Raw genomic sequence first — 17,143 nt, 5'->3', positions numbered from 1 at the left:
GTTCTGAGGGAGGATGCCCTGGGGGCTTGGACACTTTGGGCTTCTGTGTGACAAAGTGGCCCCGGGACTCTTGTGCACCCTACCCCTTTCATCCAATTTTAGCTGTGTGTGACGACAGACTGTATTCCAGCTTCCCAGGGGCCAATTCCACTGCCTGGGCCCCCTCTGTCTCCTGTGCTTGAGCTCTGCCCTCCCAATAAAGCCCCACTCACACACGGTGCGCTCCCAATAAAGCCCCACTCACGCACAGTGCGCTCCAATAACCACTCCTTCCACTTGGCTCCACTGCCCAGGTTTCCTGTTTCGGGGCTGTGAGCCAGGGAGGGAGGAGGGTTGTCTCTGGATACCACCCCCTCTGCACAGGATAATGTTCAAGGAGCAGGGGATGAGCTGGTAGCCCCAAACCCAATCACACAGAACCACAAAGGCACCGAGGGACAGACTCTACCCTACCAACACCCTGGATGAGGACCTCACCACTAGGAGCTGCTAAGACACCAGTGGTCTACATCCTCCATGCCCTGCTCCACACCATGCCCAGGTTCAAAATTCCATTCCCATGGGGTCCAATACATAGACTCTTCAGAAGTCAACACATCCTTGATGATGGTCCCTATCCTCTGTTCCCTATGCCCACCCACTCCTGGCTAGCCAATGACGCTTACTTGTAGATCTTTATAACCACCTTATGCTGCTTCCACCCCTGCCCTGTGGACCAACACTCTTGGAGACTTTCAATCAGCTCCTCAGTACCCCTCCCATGCACTCTGTCCTGGGATAAAACCCTCAATACATAGACACGTGAACCTCCACAGCAGAGACCCAGACATTTGGAGGCTCCAACGCAGAGGTTCCCCCCTCCCTAGGTATCTAGACACAGCCATTCCTTCATCCAAGGATCTAGGCACAGGCTCTCTACCCACAACCTAGGCTCCAAGACCCCTGTTATACTAGATCTCCCTTTGTCACTCCCAGAGAACCTCAGTTGCAAAGGGCCCCCTTGTAAGTATCAGAACACGTAGTCCTAGGTCCCAGGAATAGCTGAGGATGGGTGTCTTGGAGTTTGCTGGGCCGTCGAAGTCCAGAGCCTGGGACAGCTGAATGTGTGTGCAAGAAGACCATAGGCTAGCAGCAGAGGGCATGGGGTGCAAGCAGACCCTCCCCGAGTAGGAAAGGGCTTCAGCACCCACTTGTTGCCACCTCTTCCTTGTGGTCTTCTTGAATGGCCTTGGGAGAGGCGCTGGAACCAGCCCCGGCCTGGACAGGGGCCAAGGTAGCACCCTGGTAGGGGTTCAGCACCTTAGAACCCCAATCCCGAGTCTCTGTCCCCTGTGCACATCATTCCCGGCTAGCCAGTGACGCTCACTCAGAGAGGAACTTTATTCAAACCAGCAGCATTTTCAAGCCATCTTCCGGTCTCAGGGCAGGGACATGATGCAGGAGGGGTCCTCCTGTGTGGGGGCCAAGGGGTACAGGGACTCTCCAAGCCCACAAGCTTGGTGATACGAGCTCAGTTGTGGGGGCCCCTGCGGGTGGTAGATGTGGTCCTGATGTTGTAGGCCTTGAGCGCCCCGGGTCCCCCACTGCTTGTGAAGCTCAGAGCGTTGCTGCCCATGGTTCCCCCGAAGAGGAGCCTGCTGCCACTGCCCCCCGTGGAATTCACTACAGCTGGAAGAGGAAGAGGTCTGATTAGTGCTCACTCCCCTACCCAGAGAACCCACCCTTCCCCAACACACCTTCGTGACACAGCTGCCCCTCTCCTCTCCCGCCTCCCCTCCCAAGCAGCCCTCCCCCAACCTAACTTCTGACAGTGGCGGGGGTCTTCACCACAGGAGCTCAAAGCCTTCCTTCCCCTGGCTTCCCCCTACCCCCACCCCTGCCTCCTTGTTCTGGGCCACTGAGCTGGGTGGATATGAGTTCCATGGAACCTGCCAGAACTGTGTGTGGATGGGAGGCTCCCAACTCCACCAGCCAGGGCCCTTGGGCCAGTCTACCATGCTAGAAAGCCAGCTGTCTACACAGTTCAGGGGGTAGTGGAGAACTTACAGATGTTCACAGGGCCCGTTCCATCTCCAGACAACCTGGGAGAAGAGGACAGGTCTGTGAAAGCGGCTCTCGCCTCAAGGCAGACCTAGCACTGCCAGGCTCCAGCCTCCAGACCCCAGCAGAGTCCCCGCCCCTCCCTCCTTGTTCCCTGCTTGTCTTTAGCCTGGTTGCAAAATGACTGAGGAGGAGGAGGAGGAGCGGGAAGGCCCACTTAGACCCCTCTCCCAGCCAACTACATGAGCTGCATCCAAGTTCCAGAGCCTTCGTGTCCCACCCCTAAACTGGGCCGACCTCCAGAACCAAGGTGACAGGTTCCTTTGTGAAGATTGCTGCATGCGTTTTCCCTACAAGCCCCGAACACCTAGGGCTTGGGAAATGGTTACCATGCTTATTATCGGTGAGCAGCCCTGCCCTCCTCACCAGAAGGTCTCAGAATGGGCTGCTGCCTGTGGACTCCCATCTCCAGCCCCTAGCATGAGGTCTGGAACTAGCAGTTACTTAATAGGTGCTGAAATAACTAATGAACTGTTGACTGATCGACTTCGGCTCCAGCCAGGACTGCGAGGGTGGGGGAAGGCGGGGTGGCTTTAGCCGCCCGGCCGCCCGTGGGTCTGAAACAGGTCTTGCAGTGGAAATTGCAGATCCGAGACAGCTGGGTGTGTTTGTTTGGTGACTCATAGCCTCATCGTCACCAAGCTCTTGGCCTTAGGGTTCAGTTTGCTTGGGGGGGGGTGGGGGGGAGGACACGGCACAGACACCTTACTCTGGTGGGGGAGGGGCAGCGAGGAGCCACTGGCCTAAGCCTCAAACTGAAGGAGAAAAAAAAAGAGTCAGGTTTTCAGGATGTTTCCAGGATGCTGGATCAAATGATAAGGATTACTAGAAGTTGGAGCAGCCAAGGGCAGGGTGCCACCAATCAGCAATTCCATGTCAGAATTTCCAGTGCACTGTCTAAAGGACTCACTGGGAACAGACCTGATGTCCAAGTTATAGCAACTGATTTGATTCTTCCTTTCTAATAAGTATGCATTGACTTATTTTATGCAGTGACTATATTTGCAACATTGCATCTCGAAGACTCCAAACTCAAAACAATTATGAAAGTTTCAGAGCCAGCCATAGTTCCTGATATGCCCAAGAAGAGCTGAGGAGGTTAAGGGATTTAAAACAGGAAGAATCAGGGCCCCATGCATCTAGGAAGGTGCAGAGAGGCCTCTCAGATGCAGCTGCCAGTGTGACAGCCTATGTGACAGCCTGTATGACAGCCTGTGTGACATCCTGTGTGACAGCCTGTGTGACATCCTGTGTGACATCTGTGTGACATGCCTGTGTTACAGCCTGTGTGACATGCCTATGTGACAGCCTGTGTGACATGCCTATGTGACAGCCTGTGTGACATCCTGTGTGACAGCCTGTGTGACATCCCGTGTGACAGCCTGTATGACAGCCTATGTGACATGCCTGTGTTACAGCCTGTGTGACACCCTGTGTGACACCCTGTGTGACAGCCTGCGTGAAATCCTGTGTGACATCTGTGTGACATGCCTGTGTTACAGCCTGTGTGACATCCTGTGTGACAGCCTGTGTGACACCCTGTGTGACACCCTGTGTGACAGCCTGTGTGACATCCTGTGTGACAGCCTGTGTGACATCCTGTGTGACATCCTGTGTGACAGCCTGTGTGACACCCTGTGTGACATCCTGTGTGACATGCCTGTGTGACATCCTGTGTGACATCCTGTGTGACAGCCTGTGTGACATCCTGTGTGACACCCTGTGTGACATCCTGTGTGACATGCCTGTGTGACATCCTGTGTGACAGTCTGTGTGACAGCCTGTGTGACATCCTGTGTGACAGTCTGTGTGACATCCTGTGTGACAGTCTGTGTGACAGCCTGTGTGACATGCCTATGTGACATCCTGTGTGACATCCTGTGTGACATCCTGTGTGACATGCCTGTAGGACAGTCTGTGTGACAGCCTGTGTGACATGCCTGTGTGACAGCCTGTGTGACAGCCTGTGTGACATCCTGTGTGACATGTCTGTGTGACAGTCTGTGTGACATCCTGTGTGACAGCCTGCGTGACAGTCTGTGTGACAGCCTGTGTGACAGCCTGTGTGACATGTCTGTAGGACATCCTGTGTGACATGTCTGTAGGACATCCTGTGTGACAGCCTGTGTGACATCCTGTGTGACATGCCTGTAGGACAACCTGTCTTCCAGAGGCCTCTGATATTTAGTTCCTCTTCTCACAAGGAAGCCAAGCAGATAAATAATTAAAATATAAATCATTTATAAATGGAGTAATAAATAATACTAAAGAGCTTACACAGACCCTCTTCTACCTCTGGCCTACATTCTCAACCACATTTCTCCCCCCTCTTCCTACCACACAGGCTTCCTGCCCCAACACACCACTACCTTCCTGTCCACTCCATTCATCCTCACCTACACACATACACACACACACACACACACACACACACACACACACACACACACACTAAATAAATGTTTTTTAAAATAATTTTTAAGTGCAAGTAAATAAATGTTTAAAAATAAATAAATAAATGTTCCTGGTCTCTGAGCTCTCCCTTCGCAGGTGTTTATCTCCACAGTGAATGCACTTCCTCCCTGAGGGCAGAAACATGGCTTAAATACTACCTGACTCTGCTGGGTTCTAACAAATGGAGACTAACAAGTAAGTCTACTCCCGTGCGTTTGCCAACATGGTTGCTTCTCACCTCTCCAAAACTTAACCTTGCCCAGGGCACAGCTCTGTACGTTCACAGGGAATCGGGCCCTGCAGCCACTAAGAACAAGGCCAACCTCAGACGGATGTGCTCTGTCCTGGGGGAAGCCAGCCCAGCCCCTGCCAGCTTCCCAGCCATTGCAGGTGACTACACACATAGCTCTAGGGACAGAGGAAATCCTCCTAGCACACTGAGGGCCACATGGTTAGCCCAGTTAGCCATGAGAAGTGGCCTAGCCGCTCGTTCATAGGCCAGCAATCAGCAGGCCTCAGCCGCACACTAGCCTGTCCCTCAGTGAATTGAACCACCGCTTGTCCCTCTGTAGACCCTGGGGGCAATGCTCCTGGCCTGCCTCCCTGGAAACATGCTGAGGATCAGGAAGAGAGCCCTGCTAGGAGCTGGGGGTGGGGTGGCTCAGTGAGTGAGAGCACTTGTTGAGCAATCATGGAGACCTGCGTTTGAATCCCCAGAACCCACAGACAAAGCCAGGTATGGCCTCACACATGCCTGTAACCCTAGTGCTATAGGGGAGCCAGTGGGAGATGGGATGATCACTAGAGCTGTCTAGCCACCAGCCTAGCTCCAGGTTCAAGAAGAGACCCTGTCTCAAAATAAGGCAAACACAGAGCAGGACGCTGGTATCCTCCTCTGGCCTCCAAGCATCACCTCGGATGTGGGAACTTGTGCACACATGTGTGCATACACTAGACTCACGCACCATACCAAGAAAGCCCCGCTAATGGCCCTACTTAGGAAGGAACTTGCCACATGGCCTTTCCATCTAGAAGGATGTTTTCTACAGAGCTAAGCAGCAATCATGAGCTTTGTGCACCCTGTCTCTTCTACCGAGGCCCTGCAAAGGAGAGCACCTAGGAGATGCATGTGGGCGTATTAAGAACAAGGCCAGACCTCACTGATCGCCCGGACCTCCTGCCCAGCCTGCATCTCTCACCGGCTCTCCTCGCCCTCCAGCAGCTTGCGGTAGGTGGCGATCTCGATGTCCAGTGCCAGCTTGACGTTCATGAGCTCCTGGTACTCTCGCAGCTGCCGCGCCATATCCTGTTTGGCCTGCTGCAGGGCGGCCTCCAGCTCCTCCTGCTTGGCGTGAGCATCCTTGAGAGCTAGCTCCCCACGCTCCTCAGCCTCAGCAATGCTGGCCTCCAACTTGGCACGCTGCAGAAGGTCATGAAACCATGAATGGAGGGGACAGCTGGCCACTATCTTCCTACCAACCCATGCTGCTCCACCTTGCTTAAGGTGGCTTCACCAGCCCTGCCTACTGCCCCAAACACCAGCGAGTCCTGAAGGTTAGACACAAGGATGTGGGGGTCCCATGCCTAGTGTCTGATGCTGGCTCCGCCACTTTGTAGCAGTGTAGCCTTGGGGGGATTAACCCCTTCAAGCCCAAGTCTCCTCTTCCTAAAAGAGTAACAATCACAGCATCTATTTCATAGGGAGACTGTTAGGGTAAGGGGAGATGAGACACATAAAGTCAGGCTAGAGAGATGGCTTAGTGGTTAAGAGCACTTGTTCTTGCAGAGGACCCAGGTTCAATTCCCAGCACCCACATGGCAATTCAAAACTGTTCATAAGGCCAGTCCCAGGATGCACATGGTACACAGATAGACATGCAAGCCAAACACTCCTACACATAAAATAAAACAAATACATCTAAGCCAAATTTTTTAATTAAAAATTTTAACGTCTTTTTAAAAGAGACACACAAAGTCTTAACATGATACCTAGCATGCACCAGGTGCTCCATCAATGTTACTCTAACTTGCAAATCCTAGCACCTGCTCACCCCTAGCCAGAGCACCAAGGCATGGGATCCCAGTTGGGCAACAAATACCAGCAGAGGACAAGAACTGGGTACCTTTAAAACAGAAACCAGCCATTGGCGAGGGAGTGAACAGGGGCCGTGGGAGAGGTTGGAGAGAGGAAAGGCAAGGGGGAGGTGATGTGATTACATTTTAATTCAAAGATATTTTCTCAAAAATAAGATAAAGCAGGAACCAGGTGTGAGCAGTCCAAATAGAAGCTTGAATCCAATACCATATCATGTGGTTGGAGCAGGGTGACACAGTCCCATGGACTGGCATCTGCCATGAGTCGCTACCACTTACTGTTGGCGCTAGGGCTTCCCCAGCCTTGGGCACTTCCCCCACGGTCACAGTTTGGGTCTTGAATGTGCCTCAAAGCCCCTATGTTGATGCTTTGGTCCCCAGCTGATGGCATTTATTAGGAGGGGGTAGAACCATTGGGGGGGGGCAGAGAGAGTGGAAGGAACTGAGGTCACTGGGGATATGTCCATGAAGGGGAATGAGGAAGCTTGGTCCATCTTCTCTGCATTTTGGCTGAGGTAAGATGAGGAATTTTGCACTACCATGCGCCCCCACACACCATGGTGTTCTGCACAGCCATCCCCTCAAAGTGATTATGCTCCATGACCAGGGACTAAAACCATGAGACCAAATAACTCTTCTCTCCTCTAAGTTGGTTCTCTCTGGCATTTTACCACATGGGTAGACAGCTGGCTGACACAGCCACTAACAAGAGCTCTCACTCTCCCATCCCCCACACTCCAGCCCAGGGCTTCCCTGCCCTTCTCAAGGACCCCTCTCCATCCTAGGGTCTTCTTCCCTCAGCTGAAGTCTCTGCCTTTCTGCTCCATGGGCACCACTCAGTGGAGTCCTCTCGCATTAATGTCCCCTGGGCCAGGCAGGGCCAGTCTGCTGCCTCTAGAGACCAATGAGCCAGACAGATGGCTTCCACTCTCAAGGAGCATGCAATTCCAGTGGGGTGAAGACAGTCAATAATTAAATAATAACCTCGAACACTCGAGACAGTAGAAGGTGCTTCAAAGAACTTCAGATGGGCTGCTGGTGTGGTGGCTACCCAACCCCCACGAGAGGACTCTGGTCCCGAATCCCACGCATGATAAAGCAAAAGCCATAGACAGAGCTGGGAGAATCACAGTCCAGGGGGACTGAGAGGCCTTGGAGCATGAATACTTAGTAAAGGCGAGACTCCGGAAGCAGGCTAGCATGGCCTGAGTAAGAGGAGAAAGGGGTGTTGTCCAGAGTGAAGACAGGGGCAGGACATAGAAGGGTTTCTGAGCCATGTGCTGTGAGCCCCGAGCTAGGGGCAAGCAGGGTGCTCAGTGTCAGGTGGTTCCTCTTTGGTAGGTAACCTGAGTTCCCTTCCATGGGCTCCATGCCCAGCCATGACTCCTACTTTCAACCCAAGCCAGACCCTGGCCAAAAGCATTCCACCCTGGAGGTCTCACTAGTGGCCTAGATGTGAGCTGCACCCACCTGGGCCCAGGCCTCCCAGACTCACCCTGACCTTGACCTGGCTAGCTGCCTCTCACTCCCAAAAGGCAGGGATGAGGGCAACAGGAAGGCGGGGCCCCACCTGGTTCTTCACGGTGTCAATCTCAGCCTGCAGCCTCTGGATGGTACGGTTCATCTCCGCAATCTCATTCCGGGTGTTGCGGAGGTCATCTCCATGTTTCCCAGCCTGGGCCTGGAGGGTCTCAAACTGAAAGGCCGTGAACACAATTATGGCAAGGTGGACCGTCACTGCCAGACACTGGGCCTGCTCCCCATCCGCAGAAAGCCCCTCCCAGCCACCACTACCACCCAACCCCCCACAACTGCAACCCCAAAAGGTCAGACTACAGGGCAGTCTCTGTCCCCTCCCAGCCAGGATCTGAGAGCACGCCTCCAAGCCTGTACTTCTGTCCATGCATGCTGCTGGGCTCCATACCCTGTGCACCCTTCAGACCTGGCTTCTGGCTTCCTTCATGACACTGGCTTAGCCGATGTCCCGCCCATGTCTTTAGCAGATTGCTCTCAGCTGTTTTGACTCTATAGGAACAATCAAGCCTCCCATTCCTGGAACACTGGACTTTAGGATCTAGTCCCCGCTCTTTCACCTACTAGCTGTGCAGAGCTGGAAAATTCACTTGGCCTCTCTGGGCCTCAATGGCAATCATAGCGGTGCACACAAAAAGGGCTGTTCTGTGGCTTGAACTTGTAAAAGTGACAGAACACTTAAGACACTGCCTAGTCCCGTGCAAGTGTGCCCTGTCTGATCAGCACTATGAAACGGAACTGTTATCAATACGCGTCTCATTCCTCTGTCTCCGCCCCACCAGCCTGGGCTCAACCCTAGGGCAGGGAACCAGCCTTGGCACCTCCTTTGTCCTGAACCCCAGAGCGTACCACGGCCTTAATCACTGGTGCCTGACAGGTCCCAAAGGCTGGAGACAAGGTGAGGAGAAAGGGGGCTGCCACCCAGAGCCTAGCAGAAAGAGGAAAGATGCCCCCCAATGGCCACTCACCTTGGTCTGGTACCAGGCTTCAGCCTCAGCCCGGCTATGGTTAGCCATCTCGTCATACTGGGCCTTGACCTCGGCGATGATGCCGTCCAAGTCGAGGGAGCGGCTGTTGTCCATGGACAGCACCACAGATGTGTCTGAGATCTGAGACTGCAGCTCTGCTAACTCCTGAGGGACCAAACGGGACACTGGGCTGCGTGTCTGGGACATGACCCATCCCTGTTCCCACACCGCACTGGAACCCACCCAAGGAAAAGAAAAAGCAGACCCTGGAGTGGGCAGAATGGCCAGGTAGTGAGGGACTCAGACCCAGCACATGTGAATAGTTCTGCCCACCCTGGGCAGATAGCAAAAGCAGGCAATGTGGGGCACATGATGACTCCTCCTGTGAGGTCCCCTCAGAGGACCTAGCCTTGGCCCACCCTCTGCCAGATGACGATTAGCAGATCTCCTTCCTAAGGCTAGAAGATGACACACCACCCACCCTGGAACTCACCGTCTCATTAAGGGTCTTAAGGAAGCTGATCTCATCATTCAGACTATCCACCTTGGCCTCCAACTCCACCTTGTTCATGTAGGCGGCATCCACGTCCTGGGGTTGAGAGACAGGATAGAGTGATACCATGTCCTCAAGACAGGGGACGGTAGAGATGAGAGCAAGTCAGCCAATCCTGCCCAGTTTTTCAGGACAAAACCCCTCTCCCTGCCTCCCCAGACACTTCCTCCCTGGCCCTCCAGGCTGCATGCTGAACTGGTGACATGCATCCCCACAACCACCATTGCCTCCCCAACACCTTCAGCCCAGAGAAGCTGAGCCCCAAACCAAACGTGTGACCAGGTCCCAATGGCTTCATGGTGTGGACACAATCCTGGTTCAGCCACAACTGGCTGTGTGACCTAGAACAAGTCACTTCCACATTGAAAGCCTCAACTTCTCAGTCCGTGTAAGAATAGAGCATCAATCATTCAGCCTCCCCTCCCCCCTCCTAAAGATGAGCAGCTTCGACTGGCCTGCTTCTCTGGAATCACTGGGTGACTTGGTGAACCCAGGTCACAGCCCAGGTGGCAGCCAGGCTTCTGTCAGCACTTTTACATCACTGTGACCAAAATGTCAACAGAAACAATGTAAGAGTCTGTTCGGGCTCTGGGCTTCAGAAGCCTCAGCCCACCACAGCAGAGAAAGCCTGAAAGACATGGCAGGTCACATCATAGCTGACCAGAAGCAGAGGGAGGAAATTCTGATGCTCATTTGACTCTGGCTCTATCTATCTATCTATCTATCTATCTATCTATCTATCTATCTATCTATTTATAATCTATCTGTCTATCAATCTATTTATAATCTATCATATATCATCTATTTATCTATAATCTATTTGTAATCTATCTGTCTATCTATCTATATCTATTGTTTATCATCTGTTTATCTATAATCTCTCTCTCTCTCTCTCTCTCTCTCTCTCTCCTTCCCTTTTATTCTGTCCAGGGCCCTAGCCTCCTCCCTCAGTTAACCCACTCTGGAGACACCCAGAAGTGCTCCTCACCAATGTTACAAGTGATTAACAGTAATACTAATTAAAAATCAGGTTCTTACTGTGTAGCCCTGGCTGGCCTGGGATACACTGTGTAGTCCACACCTCAAGCCCGCAATCCTCTGCCTCAGCCCGCCAAGCACTAGAAGTCAAGGTGTGTCCTACCACATCCAATTCCTAAGTGATTTCAAGCCCAGCCAAGCTGATGATGAAGACCAGCCCTCGCACGCTCCTACCTACACTTTCTGGGTTGTGAGTCTTCAAGGGCCCCCTCTGTGGCCAGGCTGTATGCCTACAGCAGGGTCTGGGATACAGAGCTCCTTGGTGAGAGGGTTTGGACTCGGAATTCTAAAAGGCAGGAAGCACAGATCCCTCTAACACACGCCTATGCTTCCCAAAGGCCACTTGCACATCTTCAGGGACAGAGAGCTCATCCTGACTCAAGACAGTTCATTGTTCATTCTGCAAACATCTGAGGCCACCCAGGAGCCATGGGGTCTGGGGTAAAATGTTCTAACCCCTAGGAGACACTCCCTTATATGAGCCTAAGACCTTTCTCTCAAACTTCTGTCTTCCAGTCTTAGTTCTAATCCTAAAGGTCTGGAAAAAAACTCTCTTCATTCCCCAGAGATGTGCATATGCACAGGTGCGTGTATGCGTGTGCGCGCGCGCGCACACACACACACACACACAGAGTAAGAGGGAGAAAGAGAGGCTCACATACACAGAGACACACAGAGAGGTGGGAAGAGAGAGGCACACGCACATGCACACGCACACACACGCACACACACACACACACACACACACACAACATAGAGCAAGAGGGAGAGAGAGGGGCACACACAGAGGTACACAGAGAGGGAGGAGAAAGAGGCACACACGTGCACGCACACATGTGCACACACACACAGAGTGAGAGGAAGAGAGAGAGGCACATACAAGCATACATGAACGCAGGGCATGTGTGGCTTTGAGACTCCCCCAGCTCATCATTCCCTTCTGTTTTGTCCAAGGCAGGCCTTGACCACAGACCCAGCCCTGGGGTATAAGGTCCCCAGCTGGTCTCACCCTGTGTGCGAAACAACCCTCCAGCGCCTCCACCCCTCACCTTCTTCAGCAACACAAACTCATTCTCAGCAGCCGTGCGCCGGTTGATTTCCTCTTCATACCTGCACGGGAGGGGGAGGGGCATGGTGACTGCCCAGCTTTGTCTCCCAACAGTCACACAGGACGCTCGCCTCAGTGACGTGCCTGAGGGAGCAGGTGGCACAGCTACAAACCCTGATTCCTCTCGCTTTCATGCAGATCATCCCAAGGCTTCGTGTCTCAGTGCGGAGGGAAGGGGCTTGGGAGATGTCTGTGAATTAGAAGCCAAAGGCTGTACCTACCGGTGGAGCGAGCAAGCATGGCCATGCTTAGCGGCTGTTATATGCGGCCTGCATTGGCATGCACTTCCTGCGGGATAACTCACTCCCTACAACATAGAACTGTAATTGTCAGAGCTGAAAACACAGAGGCGGGTCACCTGTCCGGGTCACTGCACTGCAAAGGGACAAAGCCCTGGCTTAACCCCTGGCAGCTGACTACCTGGCTCATGTCTCTGACTGCTAGCTAGGCCCACCCCTGAGGTGCAAAGAGGAAGTTCAAATGGGGAACACTTGTAGAATCAGGACAGAGTGACCAAGCTGGGTGGTATAGCCTGCATCTTTTCCCCCAGATCCCTCCTCCTCTCAAGAAACCGGCACCTGGCTTTGGGAGGACCTCTGCCAGCAGGGCGATGAGGAAGAGTGCATTAGCTTGTTCCAGAGTATATATGGGGATCAAAAAAAGTGGGGAATTGGGGGTGAAGAAATGAGGGCTCAGCAGCACACAGGAGTTGCCAAGAGAGGCAGGAGCTTGGGTATAAAGCAGCGTGCCAGCCAGGAGCCCGGGCTCGTGCATGCATCCAGAATGGCACCTCAGTCCCATAGAAGCTGCAGATCTGCAGGGCTCTCTGATGCCCTGCCTTGGTGCTGGGCTGCTGGGCTGCTGGGCTGCTGGGGCTCTCGGAGCACCCCTGCCCTTCCCTGGGCCCGCGGCCAGCTTCTCATTCACCCTCTGCCTAGCGCTCAGCCTGGCTCCACAGAAGCCAGGTGCTCTGAGGGGAGCTGGCGAGGGGAGATGTGGCCGGCTGAATTCCTGACAACAGGAACTGGCTGGCTACCCAGAACCCCCTTGCCCTGCACCTATCTGGTTCCACCTGCTATGAGATGCATCTGTTGACTTTCGCCCAAGGGAAGCAGCTGGTGGGAGACACTCCCCGGAGGGCCTGTTTGTTCTTCTCCAGTCAGAGCCGGTATGCCTGGCTCTGCTTAGTCACACAACCACAGAGCACACTGGCTGCCTCCAGTGCCCGGTGGCAGGGGTCCAGGGTGCGCCCGGCTCAAGCCTTTAGGCATTGCTTTCTGATCAGTGGGGGGAAAAAAGAGCCACAGGGGCCTTCAAAGGCCTGCCCACAAGCCCCAGGCTTCCTGTCTCTGGCGGCTCTCCCCATCTACCCTGAGCCCTGCCTACCATTCAAAACCATCATTGCCATCTATTTCTTCCCTTCTCACATCTGGGAGTTAGGGACCCAAATTCAAGGCCAAGTTTCCCGTGACCTGCTATGAAATCTCGACTAAGTCCCATGGACTATCTGGTTTCCAATTCTTCATCTGCACAGGAAAAAAAAAAAAAAAAAAAAAAAAACACCTGTTCTAGAATAATCTAAGGGTACTTCAAGTTCTGAAGCACTCATTCATGGGGTATCTTCTTTCTATGGCGCCTGGGGCCTTGGGACTTAGGAACCCAAAAGGAACCAGGGCTGTCAGGGTAGACTGTGCTATTTCTCCTGACTAAGCCATGACCAGAATGCCCCAGCAACATCCCCTGGGGGGATGCGGGGAGAGGTGAGGCAGGGACTGTGTGTCAGCCAAGGCCATGGCTCAGGCAGTTCCAGTGCTGGGCAGCTAAGCACTCTGACCCCTGAACCAGAGACACCTGCAGAATGCTCATGCGTGACAGGCACACTGTCCCCGGGCTGGGGTCCTCCAAGGGGCACCAGGGACATTACTTATTCTTGAACTCTTCCACCACATCCTGCACGCCTCGCAGTTCCGCCTCCAGGCGGCCCCCATCCAGCTGCAGCGCCTCAAGCTGCTGCCTCAGCCCCGCAATCTGGGTCTCAAAGATCCGGGGAAGCTGGCTGCTCTTGGCTGACTTCTGCTCCTGCAGCAGGGCCCACTTGGTCTCCAGCATCTTGTTCTGCTGCTCCAGGAAGCGCACCTGGAGGGGTGTTGGAAGAAGAGGCGCCTGAGGAGCCAGACCACACCACCACAGGTGTTGAATAGTCTGGAGTCACCCAGCAGAGCCCACATACCCACCAGTCGGTCCCCCATGCTCAGTCCCCCCCCCAGAACCCTATTTCAAGTGTGAGGTGTGGAGTGGGTGGTCTCAGTTCGGTGGTGTATCAGGATTTCTAGCCAATTTTGTTTCAATGGTATTCTCCACCTCTGCCCTCTAGTCCTTTCTTCTCTGAAACTGGAGGTGAGGGGGTATTGGGTGGTTGACTGGACTGCCCCTCCTTCCAGGCTGGAACTTCTCTTTCTTCCTCAGCATCCTATCTCCTTCCCCTTCCCTCCAGCCAGGCCTCAGGGCAGCATGTTAGGATCAAACCAATGAAAAGAAGCGCTGGCACCCATCCCTGGACCAATAGGAACACTCAGCCTGAGGTGGGAGGCAAGAGGAGATGCCTGGAAACCAGCAGCCTGGAGAACCAGGAACTCTGTTAGGACAGTCCGGCCCCACATCAAGGCAAGAACCCAGGTCTAGGGCAGCCAGGGGGACTGGGGGGGGGGGGGACCATGGACGGACGGACGGATGGACTTCCGCTGAGGATTTCCAGGGCAAAATAGCACAGGCAGGAGGATTGGAAGGGAGACACTGAGGCAGGGGAGTGGGTCCTAGCCAGAGGCCCAGGCAGGACTACAGGCCTCAGCTCCCTGGGCCCCTTCTCTGAGACCCAAGTCTGCCTCTCTCATCCCTAAGAGCCCATGAATGGCAGGAATGGACAGTCAGGGAACGTACCTTCAAAAGGGTTCCTATTGATGGTCCATCAACCCAGTCCCTATCCCACACTGGGCCATCTCCAAAGGCAGACAGAGATGACCTCACCTCCAACCAGCAAAGGAAGGTAGAGGAACAGGCAGGTAGGTAGGGCAGAAGCCTCCCTCCCCCAGGCCTTTATTCTCAGCCTCTACCTCAGATACATCGTTCTCTCAGCTGGGAAAGGACAATCATTCCACATCATTCCTGACTCCCCACAACCTCCTCGCAGGGAAAGGGACCCAGACAGCAAAGAACTAACTGCTGGCCTTGACTTCCAGAGCTCCCAGCCTCACACCCAAAGCCCCAGAGACCTCAGACCAGTCGACCAAAGAAGCTGGGCAGATCTTAGCCGGCATCCTTGGATCCTTAAGGAAAGGGAGGGGCCCTGGGCCAGCTGCTGGAGGAGAGAAGGAGCTTGGAGACTTAAGGAAGGTGTAAGGAGAGATACTACCTCTAAAGAGCCCACCCAGGACACCGGAGGAAGGAGACCCAGGCCTGGCCTCCTGGGGCAGGACCGACGCAGGCATGGCAGGTAAGAACCGCTAGGGCATGACTGGGACTGGGTCACATGGGCCTCACCTTGTCGATGAAGGAGGCAAATTTGTTGTTGAGGGTCTTGATCTGCTCACGTTCCTCCTGGCGCACCTGCTGGATGGTGGGGTCGATGTCGACCCTCAGCGGTGCCAGCAAGTTCTGATTGATAGTGATCTCTCGGATGCCAGCGCCCACCGGGCTCCCATAAGCGGAGCGCACCGCCACGCGCGGCCTAGAGGTGCCCAGGCCATAGAGGCTGCTGCTGCCGAAGCTGCCTGTGCGGCCCGAGCTCAGGCGCATCTGGGCACCTCGGCCCGGGAAGGCGGTGGAGCGAGAGCTGAAGTGGATAGACATAGCGGCTGGACGCGGCTAGCTGGACGGGGTGGGCGAGGAGAAGCAGGGAACTCGCTGACCTCAGGCAGACGGCGACCTTTTATCCCTCCGTGCGTGCGGGGCCGCTGGCTGAGCACACACAGGTGGGGACGGGGCGGGGCTGGCCGCCGGCCACCTTTCTCTGCCGCCAGGGCCCTCTGAGGCCGCCTTCCGCCCTCGCGCCGCCCCCAGCCACCGCCCAGGCTCTCGTCCAGGCCAGAAATGTGTGCAGAATGTCAGAACGCCGTCCTGGGGCAGCCCCATCTCAGACTGCCCTCGACACCCGCAGCCCAGAAGTCTCTGGACCTCAAAGAGACCACCTTACAGCTGGCAGGGGAAGGCTTTCTGGAACAGGCCTGGGGAGTGATTACCCAGATAGGGAAGTCAAGTGCTACAGAAGGAAGTCGAGGACAAACTTCCGCTCCGGTTGAGAAAGTTGAAACCCCTCACCCAGTGGCTGGGGAAGCCCAAGGCTTTCTAGGACACTCCCTCCCCAGGCCAGCTGCTGCTGGAGAGATCTGATGCTCAGTTCTTGAGTAACCTGACCCGGTGATGAGCCTCACCGCTGTTTCCCTAACAGTGGTACACCCTCCCCACTCCACCCAAGTTTGGAGGGCCTTCCTCACCCCCTACTCAAACTACTCTCTGGGTTTCTAGGATGCCCCGTATGTACACTCCTGTGTGTTCACACTCCTAGACACACTCATGTGCGCATACATGAGTGGAGTCTGCATGCTGGCCTGGATATACAACTGAACACACTTGTATGCACATCTGTGTGTCCCGGCTTCGGTTCACATCCAAACACTCCTCCCCGTCCTGCCGCATTTTCCTATTTAAAGGTCCACCAGGTTGTACCTGAGAAGGGACCCAACGGCTCCAGCCTGGCCTCACTCTGTAGCAGCCAGCGCCGTACACTTAGACATCTGAGTGCTCCCCCACTCCCGTTTTCCCAGACTCACTTGGTCAGCCTTTAGCCCACCACCCCGCCCAGGGAGCTGACTGAGTCTTCAGGGGAGTCCTGGGTAGAGAAGGGTGGGGAGGGAATGTTCTTCCTGCTTTGCCATTTCAGTTAGAAAGCCCTAAGCTGGCAAAGAAGACCCCATCCCTCAGAGTGCTTCCTCAATTCGTCGGCTCCCTGTACCCCTCTACATCTACTGCATCCCCTGCCATCCCTCCCACTCCGTCCCCAACTCTAAAGGCTGGGTCCTGCCCACCCCAAGAGCTCCTCTTTCTCCAGCTGGGCTGAGACACCCTAGCAGGGCACAGCCGGTACAATGACCCAGACAAGGCACTGGCCCTCCCTAGGGCACAGCTCCTTCAGGGCGGATGCCTAAAGAAAGCCGGGAAGCACACTGTGAAGAAGAAAGGTGCCTGGACACTTCAGTCCAGGCCTCAGCCCCTCTTTACCACCGCACACAGACTTGAGAG

General features: G+C 54.6%; 1 protein-coding gene across 1 annotated transcript; it reads right to left on the bottom strand.

Moving 5' to 3' along the window:
• Positions 1–1,356: 1,356 nt before the first annotated feature.
• Positions 1,357–15,831, bottom strand: LOC102925271 (keratin, type II cytoskeletal 7). The gene is made up of 9 exons (XM_006981888.4): positions 15,386–15,831; positions 13,773–13,984; positions 11,790–11,850; positions 9,643–9,738; positions 9,150–9,314; positions 8,219–8,344; positions 5,754–5,974; positions 2,047–2,081; positions 1,357–1,668 (listed from the first exon to the last, which is right to left on the bottom strand). Exons 1-9 carry the CDS (start codon positions 15,692–15,694, stop codon positions 1,511–1,513), a joined length of 1,383 nt encoding a protein of 460 aa, XP_006981950.1. The 5' UTR covers positions 15,695–15,831; the 3' UTR covers positions 1,357–1,510.
• Between the last annotated feature and the right edge of the window lie 1,312 nt (positions 15,832–17,143).

Source organism: Peromyscus maniculatus, chromosome 20 (assembly GCF_049852395.1).
Source record: "Peromyscus maniculatus bairdii isolate BWxNUB_F1_BW_parent chromosome 20, HU_Pman_BW_mat_3.1, whole genome shotgun sequence".
NCBI classification, from domain to species: domain Eukaryota; kingdom Metazoa; phylum Chordata; class Mammalia; order Rodentia; family Cricetidae; genus Peromyscus; species Peromyscus maniculatus.
The sequence above is the reverse complement of the archived record's forward strand: the minus strand, read 5'-3'. Positions and strand labels throughout refer to the sequence as shown.

Excerpts from the sequence above, each read along its gene's own strand:
- LOC102925271 (XM_006981888.4), bottom strand. The coding sequence starts at position 15,694 with ATGTCTATCCACTTCAGCTCTCGCTCCACCGCCTTCCCGGGCCGAGGT. Across the intron at positions 9,315-9,642 it reads TTAAGACCCTTAATGAGACG|GAGTTAGCAGAGCTGCAGTC; the intron begins GTGAGTTCCAGG and ends TTGGTCCCTCAG. Across the intron at positions 2,082-5,753 it reads CTGGAGGGCGAGGAGAGCCG|GTTGTCTGGAGATGGAACGG; the intron begins GTGAGAGATGCA and ends CTCTTCTCCCAG.